Source organism: Poecilia reticulata, linkage group LG10 (genome assembly GCF_000633615.1).
Source record: "Poecilia reticulata strain Guanapo linkage group LG10, Guppy_female_1.0+MT, whole genome shotgun sequence".
NCBI lineage: Eukaryota > Metazoa > Chordata > Actinopteri > Cyprinodontiformes > Poeciliidae > Poecilia > Poecilia reticulata.
This window is the reverse complement of record NC_024340.1, coordinates 15634699-15658136: the sequence shown is the minus strand read 5'-3', so window position 1 is coordinate 15658136 and position 23438 is coordinate 15634699. Positions and strand designations below refer to the sequence as shown.

The following is a 23438-nucleotide window of genomic DNA, read 5'->3' as shown; positions in this document are numbered from 1 at the left end:
TATATATAAAAAATCATTTAAACTGCATGTATTTTTCACAAATATTTTTATTTGGTTTTTCAACCTTCAAGACAAAAGTTCTTTTTGTAGTGCAGCTTTTTTTCCCCCTTAAATTCAAACGTTTACACAGATTTCCTTATTATTTGGTGGTTTTAGTTTTGAAACTGTACGACTTCGCTCAAATGTTTTGGGTGTCCTTCCACAAGTTTCCCATGATAGTTTACTGAAGTTCTGGTCCATTTCTTCTGACAGAACTGGTGTATAATATTCTTTCATAATGTTGCCATCTATTTTACAGAGTGCACCATTCTATGGGGTACCACCTGGAATCTTAATCAGAATTAACTTCCATATATAAACTGAACAGCTTAACACAATACATTAAAGATCTGTAGTTATTGTATCAACCTTCCAGACCAGTCAGGTCTTCTGGTTCTGGCCTGCCCTACATCCCCAGAACCAAACATGAAGAAGCATTCAGCTTCTATGCACCACAAATCTGGAACAAACTTCCAGAAAACTGCAAAACAACTTAAACACAGAGTTCCTTTAAATCAAGACTATAAATCCACCTGTTTGGAGTTTCTTTTGAACCACAATAAATAAAACATTGACCAACATATTTGATGTGTATTGAATTTGGTGATGGCACTCATCAAAATTTTATGACTCTTACTGATACACATGTAAAATTAAACTCTTCCATATATTATGCTGGAAACCTTGCACAAAGATCAGTGAAAAGTTCTCATTTAAACTAGAGAAACCATGTACCTCTCATATAATCTACTGAAAACATCTCATACAAAGTAGTAAATCAAGACTAAAAACCCACCTGTTAAGAATAGCTTCTAAGCCATAATAAATGAAATACTGACCAACCTACTTGATCAATTATTGTAAGGCGTTTTCTTTATAACTTTGCAATTTTGTGCTTTTAGTACCTCGAAGTGCCTTGCAGCAGAAATGTGCCATACAAATAAACTTGATTGATTGATAGCAAGAACTGTGAAAACGTTAAAAAGCTTTTGTAAAATTAATGATTAAGTTTCATATAAACTATTGAAAACCTTCTATATAAACTAGTCAAATATTTTCTGATTGTTTCAACTTAAAATTATGGCGTTTCATTTCACCGGTAAGGAATCTTCGTCAAACGGGAAAACGTTTCGTTAGACCGGAAGTGGTACTTTTTAAACGGAGCTAGTTCTGGTTAGCTTCACGAGTACGCGGAGGAGTCGGGTACAAACCGTTCGTGTTTCCAGTGCAGGACACTTAAAATAGTCTAAGCTTTTAAAACTGTTGGTAAAATAAAGGTAAAACAACACCAGCCTGTCAACGGTCGAACCGTGGTCCAACCGTCAAACCGTTTCAGAACGTAAACCGGGGCGGATATTTCTGTGGAGCTAGCATGTCTGGAGAACAGGAGAGTGATGGCGGATGGAGGAAAACTTTCTGGGATCCAGAGAAGAAACAGTTTCTAGGGCGAACAGGGGAGAGTTGGCTTAAAATCTCCGTGTTCTATGTGATTTTCTACGCTTTCCTGTGTGGGATTTTCATCGGGTCCATTCTGGTTTTGCTAATGACGTTAAGTGTGTACAAACCCAAATACCAGGACAAAATTGTTCCCTCAGGTCTGTCATTCTTACCCTATGCCACCAACTTTGAAATCATTTTCAAGAAGGACGACCCGTCTTCATACGAGTCGTACGTCAAGAGCTTGAAGAAGTTTATTGAACAATATAATGATGACAAACAGACTGACGACATGAAATATGAGAATTGTGGAGCCTTCCCGAAGCCATACATTGAACGCGGCGAACTTGAAAGTAACGCATCACAGAGGAAAAGTTGCCGCTTCAGCAGAAGCGAGCTGCAAGGCTGCTCCGGGGAAATCGACACCACCTTTGGCTTTAAGGAGGGAAAGCCGTGCCTCATTGTCAAGCTCAACAGGATTGTCAATTTCAGACCTAAACCTCCTTTTAGGGTCAATTCGCTTCCAGACGCTTTGAAAATCACATCCTTTGATAACTTAATGCCCGTTTTCTGCACTTATAAGAGGGAGCAAGACAAAGGCAAGATCGGAGAGATCAAGTACTTTGGCTTCGCGGGGCGCGGCGGTTTCCCTCTCCAGTACTACCCTTACTACGGCAAAATGCTGCATCCCAATTATTTGCAGCCTCTGGTGGGCATCAAGTTCACCAACCTCACCATGAACAGGGCGCTCAGCGTCGAGTGCAGAGTGTACGGGAGCAGCTACGAGAAGGACAGCCGTCATGGATTATTTTACGTTCACTTCACTGTGAAACAGTGACCCCAGACATGATGATGGGGGGGAAAAAAGGAAAAAAACGTACAAAGATATTCAAGAGTTCAGATACTGTCTTTGACTGTATCTCTCTTTTCTGTCCAGAGTTAAGATAGAATGTAAAACACACAATAGCAAATATTCTTTCTGCAGTCAATGGTCGATTGTGGCAGGGTGGTGGTGGGGATTATCGGGATGTTCATTGATTATTTTAAAACTGCATTTTTACTACTGATGTATAGCGAGTTGTCTTTGTTTCATCCTTACTGGTTTCTGTATATTTTTGAAGGATCCAGAGTTAGTAGGCCAGCTGTGTCATGATATTCTGTTTCATGTCTGCTTTCGGAGTCCAATGTGTCTCTGCAGGTGTGTTTTTTGGTAGAGTGTTTGTCAATGTGCTCAGACTAAATTGAAATACTAGCTTGGTACTCTAAAGTGTTAAGTTGACTGTGCCATATGTCTTGTTTTCATGCATTTTCTTATTGAAGTTCACCATAGAAGAATATGTTGTTCATAGTTTGTTCAGTTTCATAATTAAATAGGTTTTGGATGAAATTTCTGTTCAATAAAATGTTTACTTGTCTTATTGATTGTAGCACTTAGATTTTTATAAATGTAAAGTGCATTATAAATAAAATGTATTGTTAATACTCTTTACATCTGCTCATTCTTAATTCATATTGTAAAGCTTAGGATCAGGCTAAGAAGACTGAAAATCTGTTTTAGTGGAGATGTCACGTTCCTTGATGCAACTTAATTTATCCATTTTCATAATGGAAAAAATGTCCTACTTTTTTTTTCAATGTATGACATTTATGAATCCAATGCTAAAGTCTCTGGTATAAAAGTTAGAGAAAATCAGAGGTAATGTAATATCCCATGTATACATGGTGAATTACGATAAGTAGTCACACTTGAAGACGAGGGGGGGGGAATTCTAAGAAATCAGAGGTAACAACAAACCTTCAGATTATGCTATAAGAGTCGCCTCTACTATGATCAGAATAATTTTACTTAAAATTCACAATTTAACTGTACGGTTTTGGAGAAATACAATGTAGCTCATGATAACGATGCAGCATATACAGTCTCATTTCCAGGAATGTATTTCTCCAATTTTTTGAAGAGGTGACAACAAACTCTTTTTGGATTATTTTGGTAGATGGCCTATATTAAAACCATAATAAATATTTCATAATTTTACTGTACGACTTTTTAGAAATATCATGTCAAAGTGAATCACAACACTTATATACGGGATATGAATATAACTTCATTTTCAGGAATTAATTTCAAATCCAACAAGGTAATTAACTTTCTTTATAAAACATTAAAGGATCACATTCTAAAAGAAAAGTCATTCATAATTTATTTATTTTTCTTGGCTCTAGTGGCCTTCATTTGGCAGTTAACCGACAGGAAGGTGGGCAGCGAGCCGAACCCGCGACGGCCGCACCGAGGACCAAGGACCCCACACGTGGGCCGCGCCCAACCCCTGCACCACCACAGCACACCCTCATCATTTATTGTAGATTTTTTAGAGATGCACCCAAAGTCAGCTGTGTGATTTTCAGGATTTGTTTTCTCTCGATTTCCTCAGAGGTGACAACAAACTCACTTCGGATTTTATTACAAGATCACCTATACTAAACCACAGTATCTCATAATTTTACTGTACACTTTCGGAGACAGACCTAGACGTGGGGAACATCTACAGATTCAATGTGACGGCAGCAAACAGACGTAACATTTGCAAGGCCTGCACATGGATCCAGCTAAACTGACAGACCCAAAGAGAAAAGACTGGGACTACCTGGTGTGTCAATGTTAGACTGGTTTAGAAGTTTAGGTTTAAGTATGATGCGTGATTATTTAGAAGTGAAGAAGTTGCATTTGTTAGACACCTGTTAATCAGTTCTTTGTCATGTTTTTCATTTTTATTATCTTGTAAAAAAGAAAAAAAAGAAAAATGCATTTGCAAGGTACTTGCACTAAAAATGTAAGTACCTTACATGTTTATAAAGATGTTTATAATTTCACAAAATATATTTTATCTTGTTTTCACAACAAGCTATACTGATGGGAAATATGATATGAGAATGGTCTGAATAATAATTATGATCTTCTACACCTGGATCTATCTCAAAAAGTGTACGGTAAAATTATGAAATACTAATTTTGGTTAGATGCCACCCTTCGATGTAATCCAAAGAGAGTTTGTTGTCACCTCTGAGGATTTGGAAGAAAAAAAATGAAATGGGAAAAATGCATGTTCTCGAATGCCATTATGAGATGTTATGTGTCCATCTCTAAAATTATACAGTGCAGTTATTAAATATTCATTCTGGTTATACTAGAAATTATCCTTTAACATAACGTTAAGAGATTTTCCTGTCACCTATTAGGATTTTGAAGAAAAACATTTTTGAAAATGACAAACGCATTGAGAGGTACTTTGAATCCTTAACCAAAAACCTACAGTAAAATAATCAAATATTTATTCTGGATATTTTATATGGAGATGGAAGGTCTGTAATAAGTACACACTCCTGACTCCTGCCCCTCATTTCCCTTCATTAGTTTTTTAAAATTTATTTTCACCTGCAAGGTCGTCCACTACTCTATTACCGTAATGCACCAGGTATCCGCGAAGCTATCTTTAAGAGGAGCTAATATCGGCTCTCTTGACCGCAGACTGAAGCTGCCAGTGGAATGCTAAGCTGGTGGTTAGAAAGCGTTGTGATCGTCTCTGTTGAAGCCAAATATTGGTCAGTAATACCACTGCTTATGTAAGGCGTTCAGCGGGTAGCTGAGCAGGCACAGATATTTTGATTGGGAAAATATGTAGATTGCTGCTACAAAATGCATTTGCAAGGTACTTACATTAAAAATATGTGTAGACGAAATATGTTTATAATTTCACAAAATATATTTTATTAATTGAAAGAAATACGGTTTTGACACCTTTATTGAGACATATGCGTCGAATGTTTTAGTCAGTATCTGAGGAATGTGCTCTCTGCTAATGGTTTGCAATTCCCTGCTTTTTCTTTTAACACCATAATAATTTAATGCATGACAAAACAGAGGCCCATTATGTAGAACATTTTACATATCCCTTTACTGTAGGAGGGGATGTATTTTAATTTCTGACCCTGCCAATATCTGCATCCCGTCTATTGTCCCATTGATATTAAACTTATACCAGTAGCTCAGAGAACAAGTGTGACTACGTAGAAAAAGTGAAATCCCTCCTAACTCATTATTTCTCCAAGTTAGCAGGGGGGATGCATGTTTTGGCAAAGTAAATTATTAGCCTGCCAATATTTGCATCCCCTGTCTATCTAATATTATCCTATTGATGTGAAACTCATACCATTAGTTCATAGAACAAGTGCGATTATGTAGAAAAGGTTATTTCACTCTTAACTCTTTATTTCTCCATGTTAGGTGGGGGTTGCTTTTGTTGGCAAAATGCACTTTGTCCCTGCCAATATCTGCATGCCCTATCTATTTTCCCCAAATATTATCTTAACTCATACCAGCAATTAAGAGAAGTGTGGTTATGTACAAAAAGTTTTCACTCTTTATTTCTTCAAGCTAGCCGTGGGAGCCGAAAAATTTATTATTAATTATTATTCGAATTATTAGCCTGCCAATATCTGTATCCCTGTCTATTGTCTTATTGATATGAAACTTGTACCAGTAGAAAGAACAAATGTCATTGAACTAAAATCCTATCCAAAACCAATTTTATTGTGAAGCTGAACAAAACATGAACAAACATTCTTGAACGGCAAACTTGAATAAGGAAAATTTATACAAACAAAACATAACACAATCATCTTAACACCTTAAAGGTACAGAGTACCAACCTAGTATTTTGGTTTGTCTAAACACACTGACAAAACTTCTATGCACTCACATAAATGAACACTTGCCCGGGCATGGGAGCACAGATACACACCTTGAGCACTAAAGTCAAAATAAAACAGAACCCTACAACGCCTGGACACTTCAATATATAAACCACATAAGGATAAAACACCATGGCGACAAAAACACAGCTCCCTACATATCAGTAGTGAAACTGCAAGTTCTTACAATAATCGATGAACATCACAATCATCCCCCGTCCCACCCCAACATTAACTGTAGAAAGAGTATTTGCTATTACTACCGCCCTGTATCTTAGATTCTGTTTTAATTCTGGTCAGAAAACACGAAAAATCAAGTATAAGCACACGTTCAGAGCCGTTGTCTGAACTCTTGAATATCTCTCTACGTTTTTTTTTTCTTTTTTTCATTTTGCCACCATCGGGTATGGGGTCACTGTCTCACAGTGAAGTGAACGTAAAAGTATCCACGATGGCTGTCCTTCGTGTAAGGCCAGCCGCCCCCGTACACTCTGCACTCGACCTGGACCTCCCTGTTCATAGTGAGGTTGGTGAACTTGATGCCCACCAGAGGCTGCAAATAATTGGGATGCAGCATTTTGCCGTAGTAAGGGTAGTACTGGAGAGGGAAACCGCCGCGCCCCGCGAAGCCAAAGTACTTGATCTCTCCGATCTTGCCTCTGTCTTTCTCCCTCAAACAAGTGCAGTGAACGGGGATGAAGTTATCAAAGGATTTGCCTTTCAGAGCGTCTGGAAGCGAATCGTTGATGGAAGGAGGTTTAGGTCTGAAATTGATAATCCTGTTGAGCTTGACAATGAGGCACGGCTTTCCCTCCTTAAAGCCAAAGGTGGTGTCGTTTTGCCCGGAGCAGCCTTCCAGCTCGCTTCGGCTGAAGCGGCAACTTTTCTTCTGTCCCGCTTTACTTTCGAGTTCGCCGCGTTCAGTGTATGGCTTCGGGGTGGCTCCACAATTCTCATATTTCATGTCGTCAGTCTGTTTTTCATCATTATATTGCTCAATAAACGTCTTCAAGCTCTTGACGTACGACTCATATGAAGACGGGTCGTCCTTCTTGAATTTGATGTCAAAGTTGGGGGCGTAGGGTTTGAATGACAGACCTGAGGGAACAATTCTGTCCTGGTATTTGGGTTTGTACGCACTTAACGTCATTAGCAAAACCAGAATGGACCCGATGAAAATCCCACACAGGAAAGCGTAGAAAATCACATAGAACACGGAGATTTTAAGCCAACTCTCCCCTGTTCGCCCTAGAAACTGTTTCTTCTCTGGATTCCATAAAGTTTTCCTCCATCCGCCACCACTCTTCTGTTCTCCAGACATGCTAGCTCCACAGAAGTATTCTCTCTGGCTTGACGGTTAAAAACAGTTGGACCGTTGACAGGCTGGATGTTTTTTTCTTTCTTTCTTTGTTTTTTTTTTTTTTTTTTAACCAACCGTTGTAAAAGCTTAGACCGTTAAGTGTCCTTCACCGGAAACACGAACTTACAGTTTTATACTCGATTCATCCGCGTTCGCGTGAAGCTAACTAGAACGAGTTCAGTTTAAAAATTATAACTTCCGGTCTAACGAAACGCCTTCCTGTTTGAATGAAATATATTTCTTTCCCACTGAAATCAGAAAATATTTGACAAGTTAATATGAAGGGTAGAGCTTTTTACCAGTTTATGTGAACAGTATGGTAGATTTTTAGGTTTTATGAGAGGTAAATGTTTTCACTATTTTTTTTTTCAGGTTTTCAGTACGTGTAGAAGTTCAATTTAATGTGTATATAGAAGTTAATTCAGATTTATGTCTCTGGTGGCATGCTATAAAATTGTTAAACTATTAAACTGGATGAAAATATTAAATGCAGTTGAATACATCATTGTTAATATCTTTTTTTAAAGTGACGAGTAAAAGTATAAAAGATAATGAGAATGTCTAGTGCAACGTCTGCAAGGAGACCTCATTTTATTGCTTATACTGCTACTATTACTGTAAGGTAATGGTAAGCTGCAAAAATATTTATTGACACCAAGGTTTAACTAACAATTAAAAACAGTGAAGGTTTTTAAACAAAGCTTTAATTTCGAAAACCTAATGAACTGGTAAGAAATAATGTAACAAGGTGTTTGTTATTATCGCTGAAATATCCTTCAAGCCATTTACGGGAGTAGAATTTTATTGCAGTTTGTGGGGACGGCAGGATGTCTTGGATATAATTAGGATTATTGCATGTATTCTTCCCTACGTACATCAAAACAAAACTCATTCTCCTCATTCAGAGCTAAAACTTGCGGAAGAAATAACTATTGCAAACACATTTCACATTTTTAAAAAAGTACCATGCATGAACAAATAAAAAAACATGTGACTTAATTTACAGCCTGATATTGAAAATCTGGACATATTTAACCCTTCATATGACACCATAGTAACCTTGATACAGAAGTTCTGCTTTGATTGTAAATTTGATTATTAAATGCTAAAGGACTAACATAACTTACTTCTTTTCTTATGCAACACATGGAATCTAAAGAACTAATGAAAACCAGCGACACCTAGTTAAATACCAATCCCTTTTTAACAGTGCTGTGCTGATGTTTGTTCTGTTTTTGTGTGCAGGGGCTGACCTGTGATCAGTAAGGATGCAGACGGCTGATGGATGACTCGAACAGTAATTCAGGTACACACTCTTGATCTGACTCATGAGATTTAAATAGCATCCTGCCACTCTCTGTTGCCCCTCTGCAACTCTGGAAAATCAGAGAAAGAGTTAAAAATATGAGGAGGAAGAAACACAGGACCGGTTCAAGAAGTAAACGTGGAAAGCCATGAACATTTAAAATAATTTCCCTCTTGTCATTATTCATGACGTCCGTTTCAAAGTTTAACATTAAACTGTTTTTTTTATGTTCATTTCATATTTAAATATTAATATTTAACACAAACATTAAAAATGAAATATTCTGTTTTAAAAATACACATTTGTCATGTAACAGCAAAACTTTAAGAGCTTATTCTGGCACCAGTTTGTAAGTAACAGTGAAGTGGAATTTTCTCAGCTGTGAATAAATGCTCCAAGCGCTGACACATTGTTCATATAAACTTGTCTAACGTTACAGTAACTGTGATATTACACATTCACACACTTTGCAAGGTGGCACTTGTACAAAGAAGCACAACCAGAGGCGTCTAGACGGAAGGAAGTGATTGCAAAAATGTACACGTGGGAACCTCTGCAGAATTTTACAGTGTTAAATGCACATAAAAGGAAATTATCACACGTATTTGTCGTATTCTGGTCTATTAAACTCCACAAACACAGATAAATCAGTGATTAGACTTACTTGGTGCAGTCCTCCAAAGCTGAACACAGTCCCTGCTGGAAGGTGAGGATCTCCTCCAGGTTCCCACACAAGGTGGCGCTGTCTCCACTACTTAACCTGAACATACAGGCGTGAGTGAGAATAAACAGGGACAACAGTCAGCCTTTTCTAAAATGTGACTTATTAATGAAAGTTAAATATTAGAAAACAACGTGAAAATTAATCCAGACTGTTCTAAACTATGGTAACTTTTGCCATCATTGCAGTAACTTTTAAATCACTTCTAAAGTTTTATATTTTAGAACATGCTGGAACAAAAAAGACTAATTTCTCTCTGGGAATAAGATTAGATTGATTCAACCTCGGAGGAATAACAACGTGTGACATATCATACTCTGTTTTTTTTTTTTTTTTACTGAAGCAAAATGGAGAAGTGGTGTGTGAAAAAATGGCATGCAATGACTCAGCAGCTTATAAAAACACCTTTACAACAACTTCAGTTTTTCTGTAACCTCTCACATCATTATGGACAAGCTTTGCTCACTTTTTTACATATCTGTGAGCAGTAGATTATTTTTACACAAATGTATTTAAGTCACACCGGAGTGCAGTATTTTAATCAGACTGGTATTGGTTAAAAGTTTCATCTTCAGTCTTTCTGACATGAGATTGTCTTGTGCTTCAGGTCGTCGTCCTGGTTCATGGCCCAGTTTCTCCCATACGCCTTGCCTTTCACCTCTGTGCCTGACAGTTAGTAAAATATGCTTAATTTGGATACATTTAGTTTGCTGCTGCAAGATATTTGGAAAGCATTGCCTTATGATATTTTTGGTGAATATTGAACCAATGAAATCAATTGCAAATAAATAAAATTTTCCTCAATGAAATGTTTTTTTCATGACAAAGTCTCCAATGATCCCACTGACATCAAATGTAGCTTTTTTGCTAAACTGCTGGTTTGCTAAATTAGCAGAACTGAGCATTGTTGCTGTTATTATTTTAAAGAAAAGAGGCTGTTCACCAACTCTAACTTATGTCTTTAATGGTCTAGTCACAAACTGGGGTCTTTGGGTTTGTTCCAGTCCCTTTTAGCCTTGCACTGTGTAACTTCAAGCTGAAACATCACTTCTATAAAATTGGGAGCCAACTAGAATGTTTCCATTTGTAAATAATTTTTCTCACTATAGGATGATGGATTTTGGTTGACAAAGATTGCTTTACACCCCTTCTTTGATTGATGGGCAACAAATTATTTTATTGCTTCTCCAAAGTTGTAGCTGAGGTCTTTGTTTCATGGCAATATATTAAAACACACCTCAAAACTCAGACCAAAAAACTGGCACAACTTCTGCTTTCACAGTGGAGCCAACTCTTGCTAAATATGTAATTGTGCAGTTCCTGACTGCTATTTATACTCTAAATGTCCTCAGAACCAACAACTTAGTTAAGTTGAAACATAAATGACCTGTTATTTATCCAAAGCTGGACTTCACTAATCTTTATACTTAAGAAACTGAAAGTTGAAAGACGGTGTGCAAACTTTCACCATGACTTTACTTGTGATAAATATCTTGCTACCAATATAATTTTTTATTTTTTTTCCAATTACCCAAAAGGATAGGTCAAAATTCAGACTTCTAGCCTAAGAGCCAGTATGACCCATGTCATTGTTTGGTTCTTACTTGTCGCTAGCTTGCAGGGGTCGGAGGTAACAAGTGAGCACAGTTTGTAACTCTTTAACAAACTCCCGCTCATGCTCCAAGATGTCCAGAACCACCTGTGAAAAACAAAACAGAGAGAATATTTTAAATAATCTGATTTTATAAAAACCTTCCATGTTCTGAAAACAACTTTAAAAAAAAGGCAAACTAAGAATTATTTATCCATTTACGTGCCATTTATTTCGTTAGTACGTTAATTTAATTAATTAGCTTTTCCTGAAACCCCCCCACCCCCGACTAAAAATCAAAGGTTAATCCTGTTTTACTCATTAAACAAAAAATTAATTTAAGAAATGTATTGGGGGCACCTGCAGTAGGTCCAGGCCCAAACCATGACATTTCTACCACAATGTTCTTTTTCTAAAAAGTTGCATTTACTTTGTTCAAAAGTCCAAATAATTGAATTACAGACTCATATGTCCAAGAACATACTTTCCAGAAGCCCAAGTCCTTGTCTACATTTGCTGGGGCAAACTTGAGTCAGGCCATCATGTTTTTAAGAGCAGATGTTTCCTCCTTGCACAGTTCTCATGGAAGTTAAATCTGTACAGTTTGTTGCAGGTCCCATAATGAAATCTTACGGTTTTCAGATGTTTCTTTTAGCATCTTGCCATCCGCTATCGATGTAAACTTGCTTGGATGGCCCCGATTTGGGCAAATTGGCAGTTATTTTGATTGCTTTCCACTCATAGATTAGTTTTTGTACAGCATAACAACTGATTTGAAATTCTTCTAAGGCCTCTTTAAGTTCTTAACCAGTGGGAAAAGCTGCTACAATCTTCTATTTGAAGGTTTTGATTTCACCATGATGTTTACTCTCCCTTCAACAGTAAGCAGGACACTAAATCAAATGTCTGAAATTTTGGCTAAAATCAAACCTTTGTTTGATGTTAGCCAATAAAAGTAGGAATAGCTAATCTAATTTACACATGAATGTGCATTTTTAATAACATTTGATGGAAACTCACCACACTGAAGTAGTTCTTGGTCAGAGGAGTTCCTTTAGGAGATAGTGGTTTTTCTGAGGAGGAATTCAGAGACAATAACAGAATATATTTACCAAACAAGCTACAACATCAACATTTCTAACTTCAATTATGTCATTAAATTATTCTCAGTCAAGTTATATATGAGCCTTATAAGCAAAAGTGAAAACTCTCCAATTCTATTAAAGTTACTTTTTTGGACTAAGAGTCCATTAAATGTATAAAATTCAACATTTTCAGACCAATACTATCAAAGTTGAAAGGCGGGATTATTGTCAGAGAAGGGAAACCAAACTCACCGCATGGTTTGATCTCTCGAACGTAGTTGCTAGGGAACCAGCCCGTCCTGCCGTTGAGCGTCCCCTCCCACCATCCGCCGTCCTCCTGCCGCGTGACGATGATCACTTCACCTTTGCTGAAGGACAGCTCGTCCTCGTTGTTCTGCTTGAAGTTGAAGCGGGCCTTCACCATCACCTGCCCGCCGCCGCCGTTTTCAGACATTTCCTGTCCGAACAGCTGGGTCAGTTCCAGTCACCAGCAAAACTAGTGTTTCCACATTTTCATTAAAGATTTATGTCTGCATACGGTAACACACTGGTGAGATATTACCGGTAATAATGCCTATATTTTCACAAGTAGACATTTACTAGATTAAAAAAAGAAATGATGTAGAGCTCTCACCAACATCTGTCCTCTATAATCTATTTGGACGGATGTGAATCCAGTCGAAACTGATTGCAGACAATTTCCCACCTCGATTAGTTAGGCGATCTAAACTAGAAACGCAGTCTTCACGTTTTTCCTGGTTGATGCCAAAGGGAACTTTGCAGATTCTGACCTCTTGTGGACTGAATGGTTACTTTCTAATCTGAATCCCAAAAGTGATTCAGATTAGAATCATTCAGTAAACATAAATTATGTAACAACAAATTCCACGTTGTTTGAAAATGAAAAAAATAAAACAACTAATCATCATATTTTCTTAATAAAAGTTTAAAAACTAAGTGCAATTAAATAAATAGGTAAATAAGCTTCACTCCTGATGAGCTTTCTCTGTAGTTTCATCTTTTTGTTCCAATTACTTTTTGATTACTCTATCATAACAGGCACTATAGCAGAATTTGAGCTTTACAGATAAAGGTGTGTGCTTCCCAAATTAAACAACCTCTTATTTTTCTAGTGAATTTATATATTGAACAGCTGATTGTCAGACGGTAAAATGTTTTCTTCTGGTGTCTTCACATCCACACCGAACTCCGGTAGATTTTAATCGCTCCTTTTCTCCACTGATGTCTTATTAAGACTATCAACGGTGTTAATATTCTGAATTTGTCAGTGATTTTCCTGAAACACTGTGAAGTGACAGTCTGCTTCTTGTCAACAACTCCTTCAGTGTCCAACAACACCTTTGCATGTAGAGCTGATTAAGGATTTCAAGCAGTCATAAACTTTAATGCTGGTCATATTTAAAGCCGTTTACTTTCCACAGACAGCCAGGATAAATAATGGCCGCGCCAAGTCTGAGTTGGGCTTGCAATACACTCAATCCAAAGACCACATTTGATTTAGTAAACGCAGAAGAAAGCTAAGCAAAGTCTGTCCCAATGCAGTTAATCATAGATGTGTAAAGGTGTTATTGGGTGTTGTGCTTAAAAAGTTCATCAAAGCAAGTTGAGACCAATCTGCTAATTAGTGATGACTAAAGACAGTCAACAAACAAAAACAATGCCTTCATTTGATTATAACATCTGAGAAAAATAAAGACGTCTAGTAGAGCAACTACGCCATCTTAAAAGCTTCCAACAGAAAATATGAATCAGGCTGGAACAGAAACGTCAAACAGTTAGTAAGTCCATTGAACATAAAGCCGGCTAAGTTGTCTTGAATGCAACACTAAAACTCTTTTCATTAATTTAAGTGAGCTCAACTTGTTATTTAAAATTTCTCAAAATAAAATGAGTCATGATCATAAAGGTTAGTAGGTTACATTTATTTAGTCTCTTACCAACCTGAAGAAGCTGATACTGGTTGATACATAAAATATATACTTCATCTATATTTTCTGCTTATTACTGCCTTTCCCCCAGAACTTTATTTAGGAAATTATTTATTCATATAAAGGAATTGCAAAGCCATCTCAGAATATATTTTAGCATTTTCAACAAAACCTCTAAAACATATTTAAGCATTCCCGCACTCATACACATGATACACATGGACGATTTAGGATAATTGACCCAGCATTCATGTTTTTGGACTTTGAGAGGAGCTAGGAGTACCCGGAGAAAACCCACGTATGTACAGGGAGAACATGCAAACTCCTTGGTGAAAGACTTTCATCTTGTTTCATCTTAAAAATATAAAATATAGCTGAAAATAAAGAGAAATCATACCACTGATTTAGATTGTCTGCGCAGAGACCCTTTGGATCTGGTGGAGGACAGCGCGTGTGAAGACGTCGTCTGATTAGGAGAGGACGAACCGGACTGAGGACATCGCTCCACAGCACAATCTACGCACACACACACAGACGAAATAGGAAGCCTCAATTTAAGGTTACATTTCAGTGCTCTCACCTGGAAAAGGTTCACAAACATGTCATGCAGGTGCACAGCCACAGTGGAGGACGACAACCTGAAGATAATTCATGTTAATAACGCTCTGCCGCTCTGCACCGCTCCAAGGCAGCGAGCAAACAAAGCCTACGAATTCATGATTACTCACACGATAATCGGATTTAACCAAAACTGACATTACAAGCCTGGAATAAACAAGCAACTAAACAAAGAGAAGCCTTCAAATAAACAACATCAGAGATCGCTTGTGCAGCATCCATGTTGCTCTCAGATCATATTTTCTCCAAAGCTGTTCATGTCTGATAGTAATTTTATTGCACAGGCAAAGCCGATGAAGAAAAAAAAGATCAAAATCAGATTTATGTCAGCTCTAGCTCTGTGTCATAAGTCAGCCACTGCTGCAGAGGAACTTTGATTTAAAGTCAGTAGATATCAGCTGCCCTGCAGTATGAGAGCAGTTCTGCCAGTGCACTGAGCAGTAACCTACCTACCGCCGTTATTTGGAATAAAACAGACACAGGCTAGCAAGCAGAAGCACTCACAGAAGGAAACTCATTTCATGCCAACTGGAAGCCAGCCAAGTTTGTTGTTTGATGCTTTTTCAAATTACAAAGGATGAGAAAGGAATGTGATGCACAATTAACCTCTCAAACCTAAAATCGGATCAAATAAACATTAAAGGTGCGAGGATATAAACCTTAGGGGAACTTTCTCTTACTGACAGTAAAACAGCAATATTTTGTGTAATCTTGTTTCATCGGCACATCATTTTGAATTCATGAGACTCTGATATGGTTTAGATGGGAAAAAGCAGGAGAGCCTCTGCTTTCCATACTCCGGCATACAACATACTTAAAAATGATTATCATTAAAAACAGACGCTGAAGGCAGTGACAGGTGGGACTCATAAATCCCATATGTGAATCCGTCTGCACAGCGAAGCCTAACGGCCCCGTCTGTTTAGTGGTTTTACATACAGAGGATTCAAGAAACATGTAAGGATATTACATAGCAATGATCTCACATTAGATTGCAATAATTAATATTCGATCAATCACAAGATGCACCAATCAGTCAGCCATAGATTTGATTCAGAATTAACCACAAACACTTAATATCTGATTATTTTTCCCCTATTAATTAATTGCATCAAAATGTATAGCTACCAACATTTTTGGTCTACAAATGCACTTGTTTCAGTTCAATGAAAATCTCATAAAAGGTTAAGGGATAGACGCTTCTTTTCATTTGTAGAAAAAACAATGACCAGAATTGGTCAGACTTAAAAATAAATAAATAAATAATCGATATCGCATAAAAAAATCTGATTGGTAAACCTCCCGACCAACCCCCTTCAAACACTGGCAAATCGACTGCAAATCTTTTTGTTCCCCAGCGATCAGAGTAAAATGAAGTTTCAGCTCCTCACATTGCGGCACAGTCATTTTTTTCATTCGATTCAGAAAGGGCAAACAACATATGAATCAACTTTTAAAAATATTGCACACGTTATTACAAGCTTGATCATTATTTTATTATAATTACTTTTTACAAAAATCTAAATGCTATATGGATGGTTGATGCCTTTATTTAATGAAAATGACTCGAGATTTTTTTAAAGAAATGAACTGTACAAAAAAAAAAAAAACTGATGGTATCTAAACATCTACAACCTGAACAGTTGGTGGCAACTGCTGTGTTTGAATCACTTTAATGTATTACTTTTATCTGACCTTCACCTTCGTACCACATTTATTACAATATTACACACACATGAGGTCACAGGATTCTGTCTGAGGTGCATTAAAGCATAAATAAAAATGGCACACAGCGTGACACAAGCACACACTGCCATGCAAGCTGCCCATCTGTAACCCAGAGAGACATGCAGCCAGAACCCTGTGTGGTGTCAACTCATTTACTAATGTTCTTTTTTGCTCATCGACCAAAAAAATAATCTTATTCCGCAGCTTCCAGATCATTATAATAATAATAATTTACAATTCCTTAATTTGTTGTACGTATGTCAAGCATGGGCTAATTAATGAATCAAGGTATGCTGAAGAATGTAAAATTTATGGTTTCAAAGATTGTTGAAGAGTTTGTATCAGAAGGACCTGTTTTCAAACACCGCTGCCCCTCCCACACCTGTTGCTGCGGACACTCCCAGTCAGATTACTGAAAGAAGGATTCTACTGGGTTTTTTTTCTTTTAAACTAAATAAAAGTTCAGTTTTTGGAAATCTAGACATGAACTGCATGGACAACCCATCACTCCCATTAGGGAAACGCCAAGATGCAGACTGACTACCTAAATTAGCTGGCAGTTCACCTAATTAACCAACAAACAAGAACTTGGTATACTGACAATGTTACTCTGTAAAGAGAACAACAAAAAATTATAATACTTAGTGGCATAAGCCACTTGAAAACAACAAAATTTAGCGAAAGTTTATGTTTAGACTTTCATACATTGTCTCAAAAATACAATAAATATACTGAATAAACATTATCATAACTGTCATAATCACAATGTTGAATTCTTAAAGGATTAGCATCAATAAGTCTTGTTTTTGTGCATTAAATAAAAAGGATCTAGACCTCTAATGGCAAAACAGACACAATTAGGAAGCCTATGACTCCTGGAGAGAAATGGAGACTTCTCATCAAAAATCTAAAAACACCACAGGGACTTTATTACTCTTGCAGTCAGAAGAATCCCATTCAAACAGCTGACATGAAGCTATTCAATAGTGTGAACAGCTTCTCATTCCTTAAAACAATTGGGTGCAATAAAAGGTCCAATAAATCATTTGCCATTGGATAAAAACAAAGTAAATGTCGCTATGCCTAATGTTTTGTTTCTCTTTTTGCTGACATTAGAGTCAAAAATCTAAGAGTGTTGAACTTTCACTTGGACAAGCAAACTGAACCGCAGCAAAGAAAAAGATGAGAACTGTTACCTTGCGTGGCAAAGTTGAATGCCAGCAGCGTATTCAGGACCTTGCCAAAATTCTCTCCAGTGTACAACCACTCTGGTTCAAACCCCTGGATGGAAACGAAACAGAGAAAACACAGTCAGACAAAAAATAAAACTGAAACCATCTGTTCAGACAAACTGGGATCATTTAAACCTCGGCATAAAGCATGTTTCAATCAGGTCAACCCATAGCTCATTCAACTCCGTTGAGTTGAATTTTAATTTGTAAGATTACCATAGAGCTCTAGCCCAGAAAACAGCCATAACGGGGAGAGAGTTAGTGCCTGGATCTACACCAGACCACAGGTGGGAGGAGCTAAGCATCATCTACTGGCTGAATAATACCAGCATTTTGTTTCAATTATCTCCCAGTTTATGTTTCCTTATAACTGTGTGGCCTAATTCAAATTTAAAATCTTAAAGTATTACATTAAGATTTATAGTGCATTTGATTTATCTCTGCAATCAGAGTTTAGATATGGCGTCACATCTCTTGTGTCACGTCTTCCTCGATGGAAGTAGGGAAATTAGTAGCAATAAGCCAACTATTGGAATGCTAACTAGAACTGGAAACAAAAGATGGCGCATCGCATGCCACGGGAGATCCAAGGATTGTCAAACAAGCGTGAATGTTTCATGCAAACCACAAACACTCCAGGTATGTTTGATGAGGGAATAACATGCATCTTGGTATAAAGTGCTAAGAAGTCAGTTTTGCATAATACCCCTCCCTAACCAGGGCTGCTTTTCAGAGTACATTTTCATATGAAAATCTTGTTTTTACCCTAGTAGATCTGGTGGAAACCGAGGGTAGGTAATTATGGCCCTGAAAGCCTACCATAACTTCCTGGAAAAGGTTCTGTGGCAGAAACATGGCTAAGGAGTAGGTCAAAATTAGCTCCTTTACAGGGAAGAGTGAGTTTTGTTGCTTTCATGATTCACACTAACACTCTAATTCTTCCATGCAACACAAACAAAAGAAGGGGACCTATACCGAAGCAGCATACGTAAAGTGATTATAAGGCAAAGATAACAGATATTTTGAACCTGACCCCCTTTTTGCAACAAAACAAACAGAGAAACACTCATTTGCAATTCTCTTTCCACTTCCCTGCACTCACAGAGCCAGGTTAGCTCAACTCAGACAGCTATCGTCTTTCCTCCAGTGGATAAAGTTTCACATTTTAAATAAAACATCTTAAATATAGAGGCTGAGCACTGCAACAGCAGATTCAGGAGTTGTGTTTTAGTTGCGTTTTTTTGTGTGTGACGTGTTCAGGTATGAAATCAACAGAGAGAAAAACTTCTGTATGATTGTTTTGGATAAAATGGAAAGAAGCCACAATAGAGGCTGTGTGCTTTGTTTCTGCTAATGATGGAGTTATTGCAGTAGATTTTTAACATGGATTTAAGTGTGCTAGTTATGAGATGTTGACCCGAGTTGTAGTAGCTGTTGCACTAAATGACAGTTGCAATGTCTGAACAAAGGGCAAATACATCTTCTACATTTCACAACAGTGATAAAAAATAAAAAAAATCACAGGCCATGAACGGTAATCGGTTCTTCCTCCTTGTCATCTGCAAGCAGAAGTGAAAGCAGTTACCCAGCTTTCTTCATATAGGCACTGGACAGCCAGGCATTATTTATTTATCAGAGCAAAAGGCAAAAAGAAAATACCATAATCGCTGAGGGAAGGGCAGGGTTAGTAGTAGCCACATAGTCATCCCCAGGCTGATACGTTTGACAGCGCCTCTCAGAAACCTTCTGCCAGTGACCTAGTGGCTGCTCGCAGAACGTCTAATTATGGGCTAAACCAGAGTTGGTGGATAAAAAGCAAAGAGGACCTCCCAGACATAACAAGCCAGCTGGGCAGGACTACTGAACCACTAAAGTGAGCCAAGCTTGCTGACTCAAATCGCTGCTTAAACAGAGCGAGTGATGTGTTTCAAAACCACAACAGATTATTTATAACAGACTGGGAGAGACATTAATACTCGCTGTTCTGGGACGGTGTAGAACTGGCTGGAATTGAGAAAGACTCTCTTGCATAAAGGAAAAATTTGTGCTTAGTTGTCCTATCAAAGTCTAATAAAGTTTTTAAAATTTACCATCACACACGTCTTAGTGTTTAATGCTACCTCACTTTGTTGATATGCATTTTTGTTGTTGTTGTTAAAAAACATTTCCAGTTGTAATAAAACATGGCACGGTCATGATCACAGAAACTAAAGTAGCAGCACAAATCACTCTTATGAAGATGATATGGTTCATATTACAACTGAACATACCAACCAAGAAACAAATAAGCAAATATCAACATACTATATTCCTGTTTCTGCATGGGTGAGTTACTGTTATCAAGGTTTATTAGTATTTTTTAAAAAAAAGTTACTTTCCAAAATTAAAAAGAAAGTCCATCATACCATTCTTATGATTTAAATCCTGCAAGTAAAAGGTTCAGACCTTTTCTCCCCGCTGTACGGAGCATGGAGTAGTGCACCATTCCCCTCCCCCACCCGTTGCTGAGCACTTCTAGTCAACAAGACTACAACTATGCTTTTATTTGCTTACCAAAAACTAAAATCAGTTTTAAAATACTTCTGGTTCTGAAAAACATGGTAATTTTGTGGAGATTGGAGGAGCGCCACTAATCAACCTATTAACCTAACACTGTTAAAGTCTACAGTTGTACATTAAAAAGGCCTACAGGACAGATAGCATGCCTACATAATCACCTAATATCAGTTTATTATACGCCAACTTTGTAACAAGAATGTTTATTTTAAATTACAATTAAACTGGGAAGGGATTTGCTGAACTCCATAAGTAAAAATAATAATAAAAAACACTAAATATTATCCATAATATTGTTTCAATAATTATAAATCAGTAAGTGTCACAATTTCAGCAGGAGTAGATATGACTGTTAGATTGTAATCATAGGTTAACTTATCTCACAGCAATCCGGTGCTATTTCTGTTATTCTTGCTAAAAAGTGCTAGAAAAATACTACTGAACTTATTGTTTACACCAAAATTATTTTAGATATAGAACAATATTGTTATGTGTGTAAGAATCAGTAGCAATAAATATTTTAGTGGCTGTAAGAATAACTTTTTCTGCACAATAAAGACATTTAGGTCGTGTCATATATTTGTACATATTTATGGAATAATAATGTCAAGGTTACACTACGGAGCATAATTACTTCCCTTTTTCTAAAACAGAATCCTGGAATGTATGTCTGCAACAACATTAAACAAGTTGTTTTATTTGTTAATTTACATAGGAATGTAAAAGAGAAAGTAAACTTACAAGGAAGTGAATTATTGCCATTTGAAGTAAATGAATCAGGTGGTGAAAGTAAAAAAAAAAAAATCCCCATCTTCCCTAGTCCATAGTAAACATGAAGTCTAACCTAATAAGCAGATCACAACACAAGAAAGAGTGTGATCAAAGCTTCCCCTTTGGACTGCAGCAGACTATGGGGACGGAATAAAGCTACGCCGACAGAAAATCATCATGAAAAGACACTGAGGCAACTTACCTCCACTTTCAACGACGAGCATCCTCTTAAAAACTCTTTGATGTTGGAGATACAGTCAGCTTCAGTTCTTGGATCCTGGGAATACTGAGCACAAAAAATAAATATATAAACCCACACCTCGGCTTAGTAATCCAGGCAGGCATATGACACACATTGGCTCCCGTCAGAGCTTTAGTTTTAGTGTCACTTTGAAGAAACAAAACCCCACAAGATTGTAAACCCAATCCAAATGTTGCGCCTCACAATTTCAAACATTACTGAATGGCTAATGAATCTCCTCCTTGCCGTCATAAGCCACAGAAACGCCAAAGAAGCCACATTTAAGCAAAACATCCGCTCACTTTGAAGATTTTCAAAATAAAGGTCTGTCTTAACAAAGTACGTATGAAAGAAAGCTTTTCATCCTTTAACCAAAACTAGAACATACTTATTACGCAAACGCTGTGGATCTAGGAGTAACAGCATGAAGATAAACCAAAATAGCTCGTAAGAAAAGAGAAGCTGCAACTTCCGGTTGCATTTTGTTTAGTACTTTTCAGAGAGCAGGTCGCAGCAGTGTGTTTCATCAAGCCGTCGAGTTGCGCTCCCCCACCAGCTACGCTTTTAAATAGCGTTTTACGGCCGACATGGTGCATTCAGGTGTAGTTGTACGCTACAGTATTAACGCCGCAATAAACGATGTAGGTATTGTTAATGACTATAACGTTTATTTAAAGCTCAAATATCACAGTGGTCTTATTAAACACTTAATAAATAACGTCTTTGACCGTTTCACAGTTTCTGAAAGTTTCAGTAAAACTCCAAAGGCATTTTTAGAATATTATGATTTCAGTCATTAGCTTATTTATTGGACATATGAATATATTTTAAAAAATGAATAAAAACAACATGAGTAACCTAATGACTTTCACACATTTAGCATGTTAGGTCTTTCATTCTGGTCAAGTACTATATTTCTGTGTCTCATATAAAACATTTGATATAAATGCTAAATGCCAGAATAATAAAAAAAAATACACCAAGGTTACTACAGGTTTAAACAATTTGAAGAATCCAAGATGAGGATGTTGTCATGCCTTTGTAACTTTGATTTACTCTCAACATTCATGTCTTTTGATGCAACTGAGGAATACAGTTGATGCCAGATATTCCAATGAATGAGTTTTATGAAAAAGAAGCTACTCTTCTGTGAACTTTATATTTAATTTTTGTTCCAGGTACTATATAATGTGAAAAAAAATCTATGCTTTATTATGGTATCAAAACAAACTTCAAGGGCTGCAACTGGCTTGTACAGCATCCTGCCTGTGTCTGAAAGAAAAATACTATAGGTATAGTCTTATATTTAAATACAGTGAGGCAACCAGAGCCTTACTGTTCAAAATCAGCAGAAGCAGTTTTCCAATCTGCTCTGAAATTCACCTACAGATTACATTAATTAAATATTCTGTATTAAAATATTCTAACAATTTAAACAAACGACTTACTTGTTTTTAATCAAGATCATGTTAAAATTTTATAATTTTAGTTTTTTATTGCATTTAATAGATCAAAGGAGGAGTCCAGCTTTATTGAGATAATTTAATGAAATCAGTGTTTAAAGGTACAACTTCTTTCAAATGCTAAGTGTTGAGAGGGGAGGAGTTAGTAAACATTTAAATATGATTTAAAGTTGAATTTCACAGCTTCTTCACCATAGATAAATCTAGTGTGCAAAGTGTACTTGAACGCGCCAAATCTCCACCATAAAACCCAGTAAAGACGCGCAATAGCTTGAAAGCAGGGCAGAAGTGGTGGGGAAACGCATCTCGACGCAACACCGGGAAGAGCAGCCGCTCAAGAGGAAGTGACGACCTGAATTTGCAACTGTTATCATGATCAACTTTGTTACCTCCACATTTAACATACAAAATCACTTTAATCGCATTAAAAAGTCAAGATGTTATTACTCTGGTGAATTCTCCAGGAACAACCATTGAAAGTGTGAACTATCTGGTGCACTCCTATGGCAAAATGAGTCTTTGTTTTAGTAGGTGTTCACACTGACCTACTCAGTCATATCAAGAATGCGGAACATTTTTTTTTCTCCCCCCC

The 23438-nt window shown here is 37.1% G+C and overlaps 3 protein-coding genes across 4 annotated transcripts in view; 1 reads left to right on the top strand and 2 right to left on the bottom strand.

Annotated features, from left to right (window-relative positions):
* The window catches only part of arhgef6 (Rac/Cdc42 guanine nucleotide exchange factor (GEF) 6), a 53909-nt gene that overhangs the window by 29867 nt on the left and 604 nt on the right, over positions 1 to 23438 (bottom strand). For both annotated transcript variants that reach the window (XM_008420677.2, XM_008420678.2), the window contains exons 2-9: positions 21345 to 21428; positions 17780 to 17864; positions 14635 to 14753; positions 12541 to 12745; positions 12224 to 12276; positions 11217 to 11311; positions 9556 to 9651; positions 8839 to 8961 (exon numbers count right to left, since the gene is read on the bottom strand). In XM_008420677.2, coding sequence (XP_008418899.1) covers positions 8839 to 8961; positions 9556 to 9651; positions 11217 to 11311; positions 12224 to 12276; positions 12541 to 12745; positions 14635 to 14753; positions 17780 to 17864; positions 21345 to 21428 — 860 coding nt within the window. The remainder of the gene's footprint in view (positions 1 to 8838; positions 8962 to 9555; positions 9652 to 11216; positions 11312 to 12223; positions 12277 to 12540; positions 12746 to 14634; positions 14754 to 17779; positions 17865 to 21344; positions 21429 to 23438) is intronic.
* On the top strand, positions 1149 to 2963 carry LOC103471587 (sodium/potassium-transporting ATPase subunit beta-1-like). The gene has a single exon (XM_008420676.2). The coding sequence runs from the start codon at positions 1412 to 1414 to the stop codon at positions 2312 to 2314; it is 903 nt and encodes a 300-aa protein (XP_008418898.1). The 5' UTR covers positions 1149 to 1411; the 3' UTR covers positions 2315 to 2963.
* On the bottom strand, positions 6044 to 7772 carry LOC103471585 (sodium/potassium-transporting ATPase subunit beta-1-like). Its single transcript, XM_008420675.2, has one exon. It carries the CDS (start codon positions 7544 to 7546, stop codon positions 6638 to 6640), a length of 909 nt encoding a protein of 302 aa, XP_008418897.1. The 5' UTR covers positions 7547 to 7772; the 3' UTR covers positions 6044 to 6637.

Coding starts and splice junctions, on each gene's coding strand:
- LOC103471587 (XM_008420676.2), top strand. CDS start 1,412: ATGTCTGGAGAACAGGAGAGTGATGGCGGATGGAGGAAAACTTTCTGG.
- LOC103471585 (XM_008420675.2), bottom strand. CDS start 7,546: ATGTCTGGAGAACAGAAGAGTGGTGGCGGATGGAGGAAAACTTTATGG.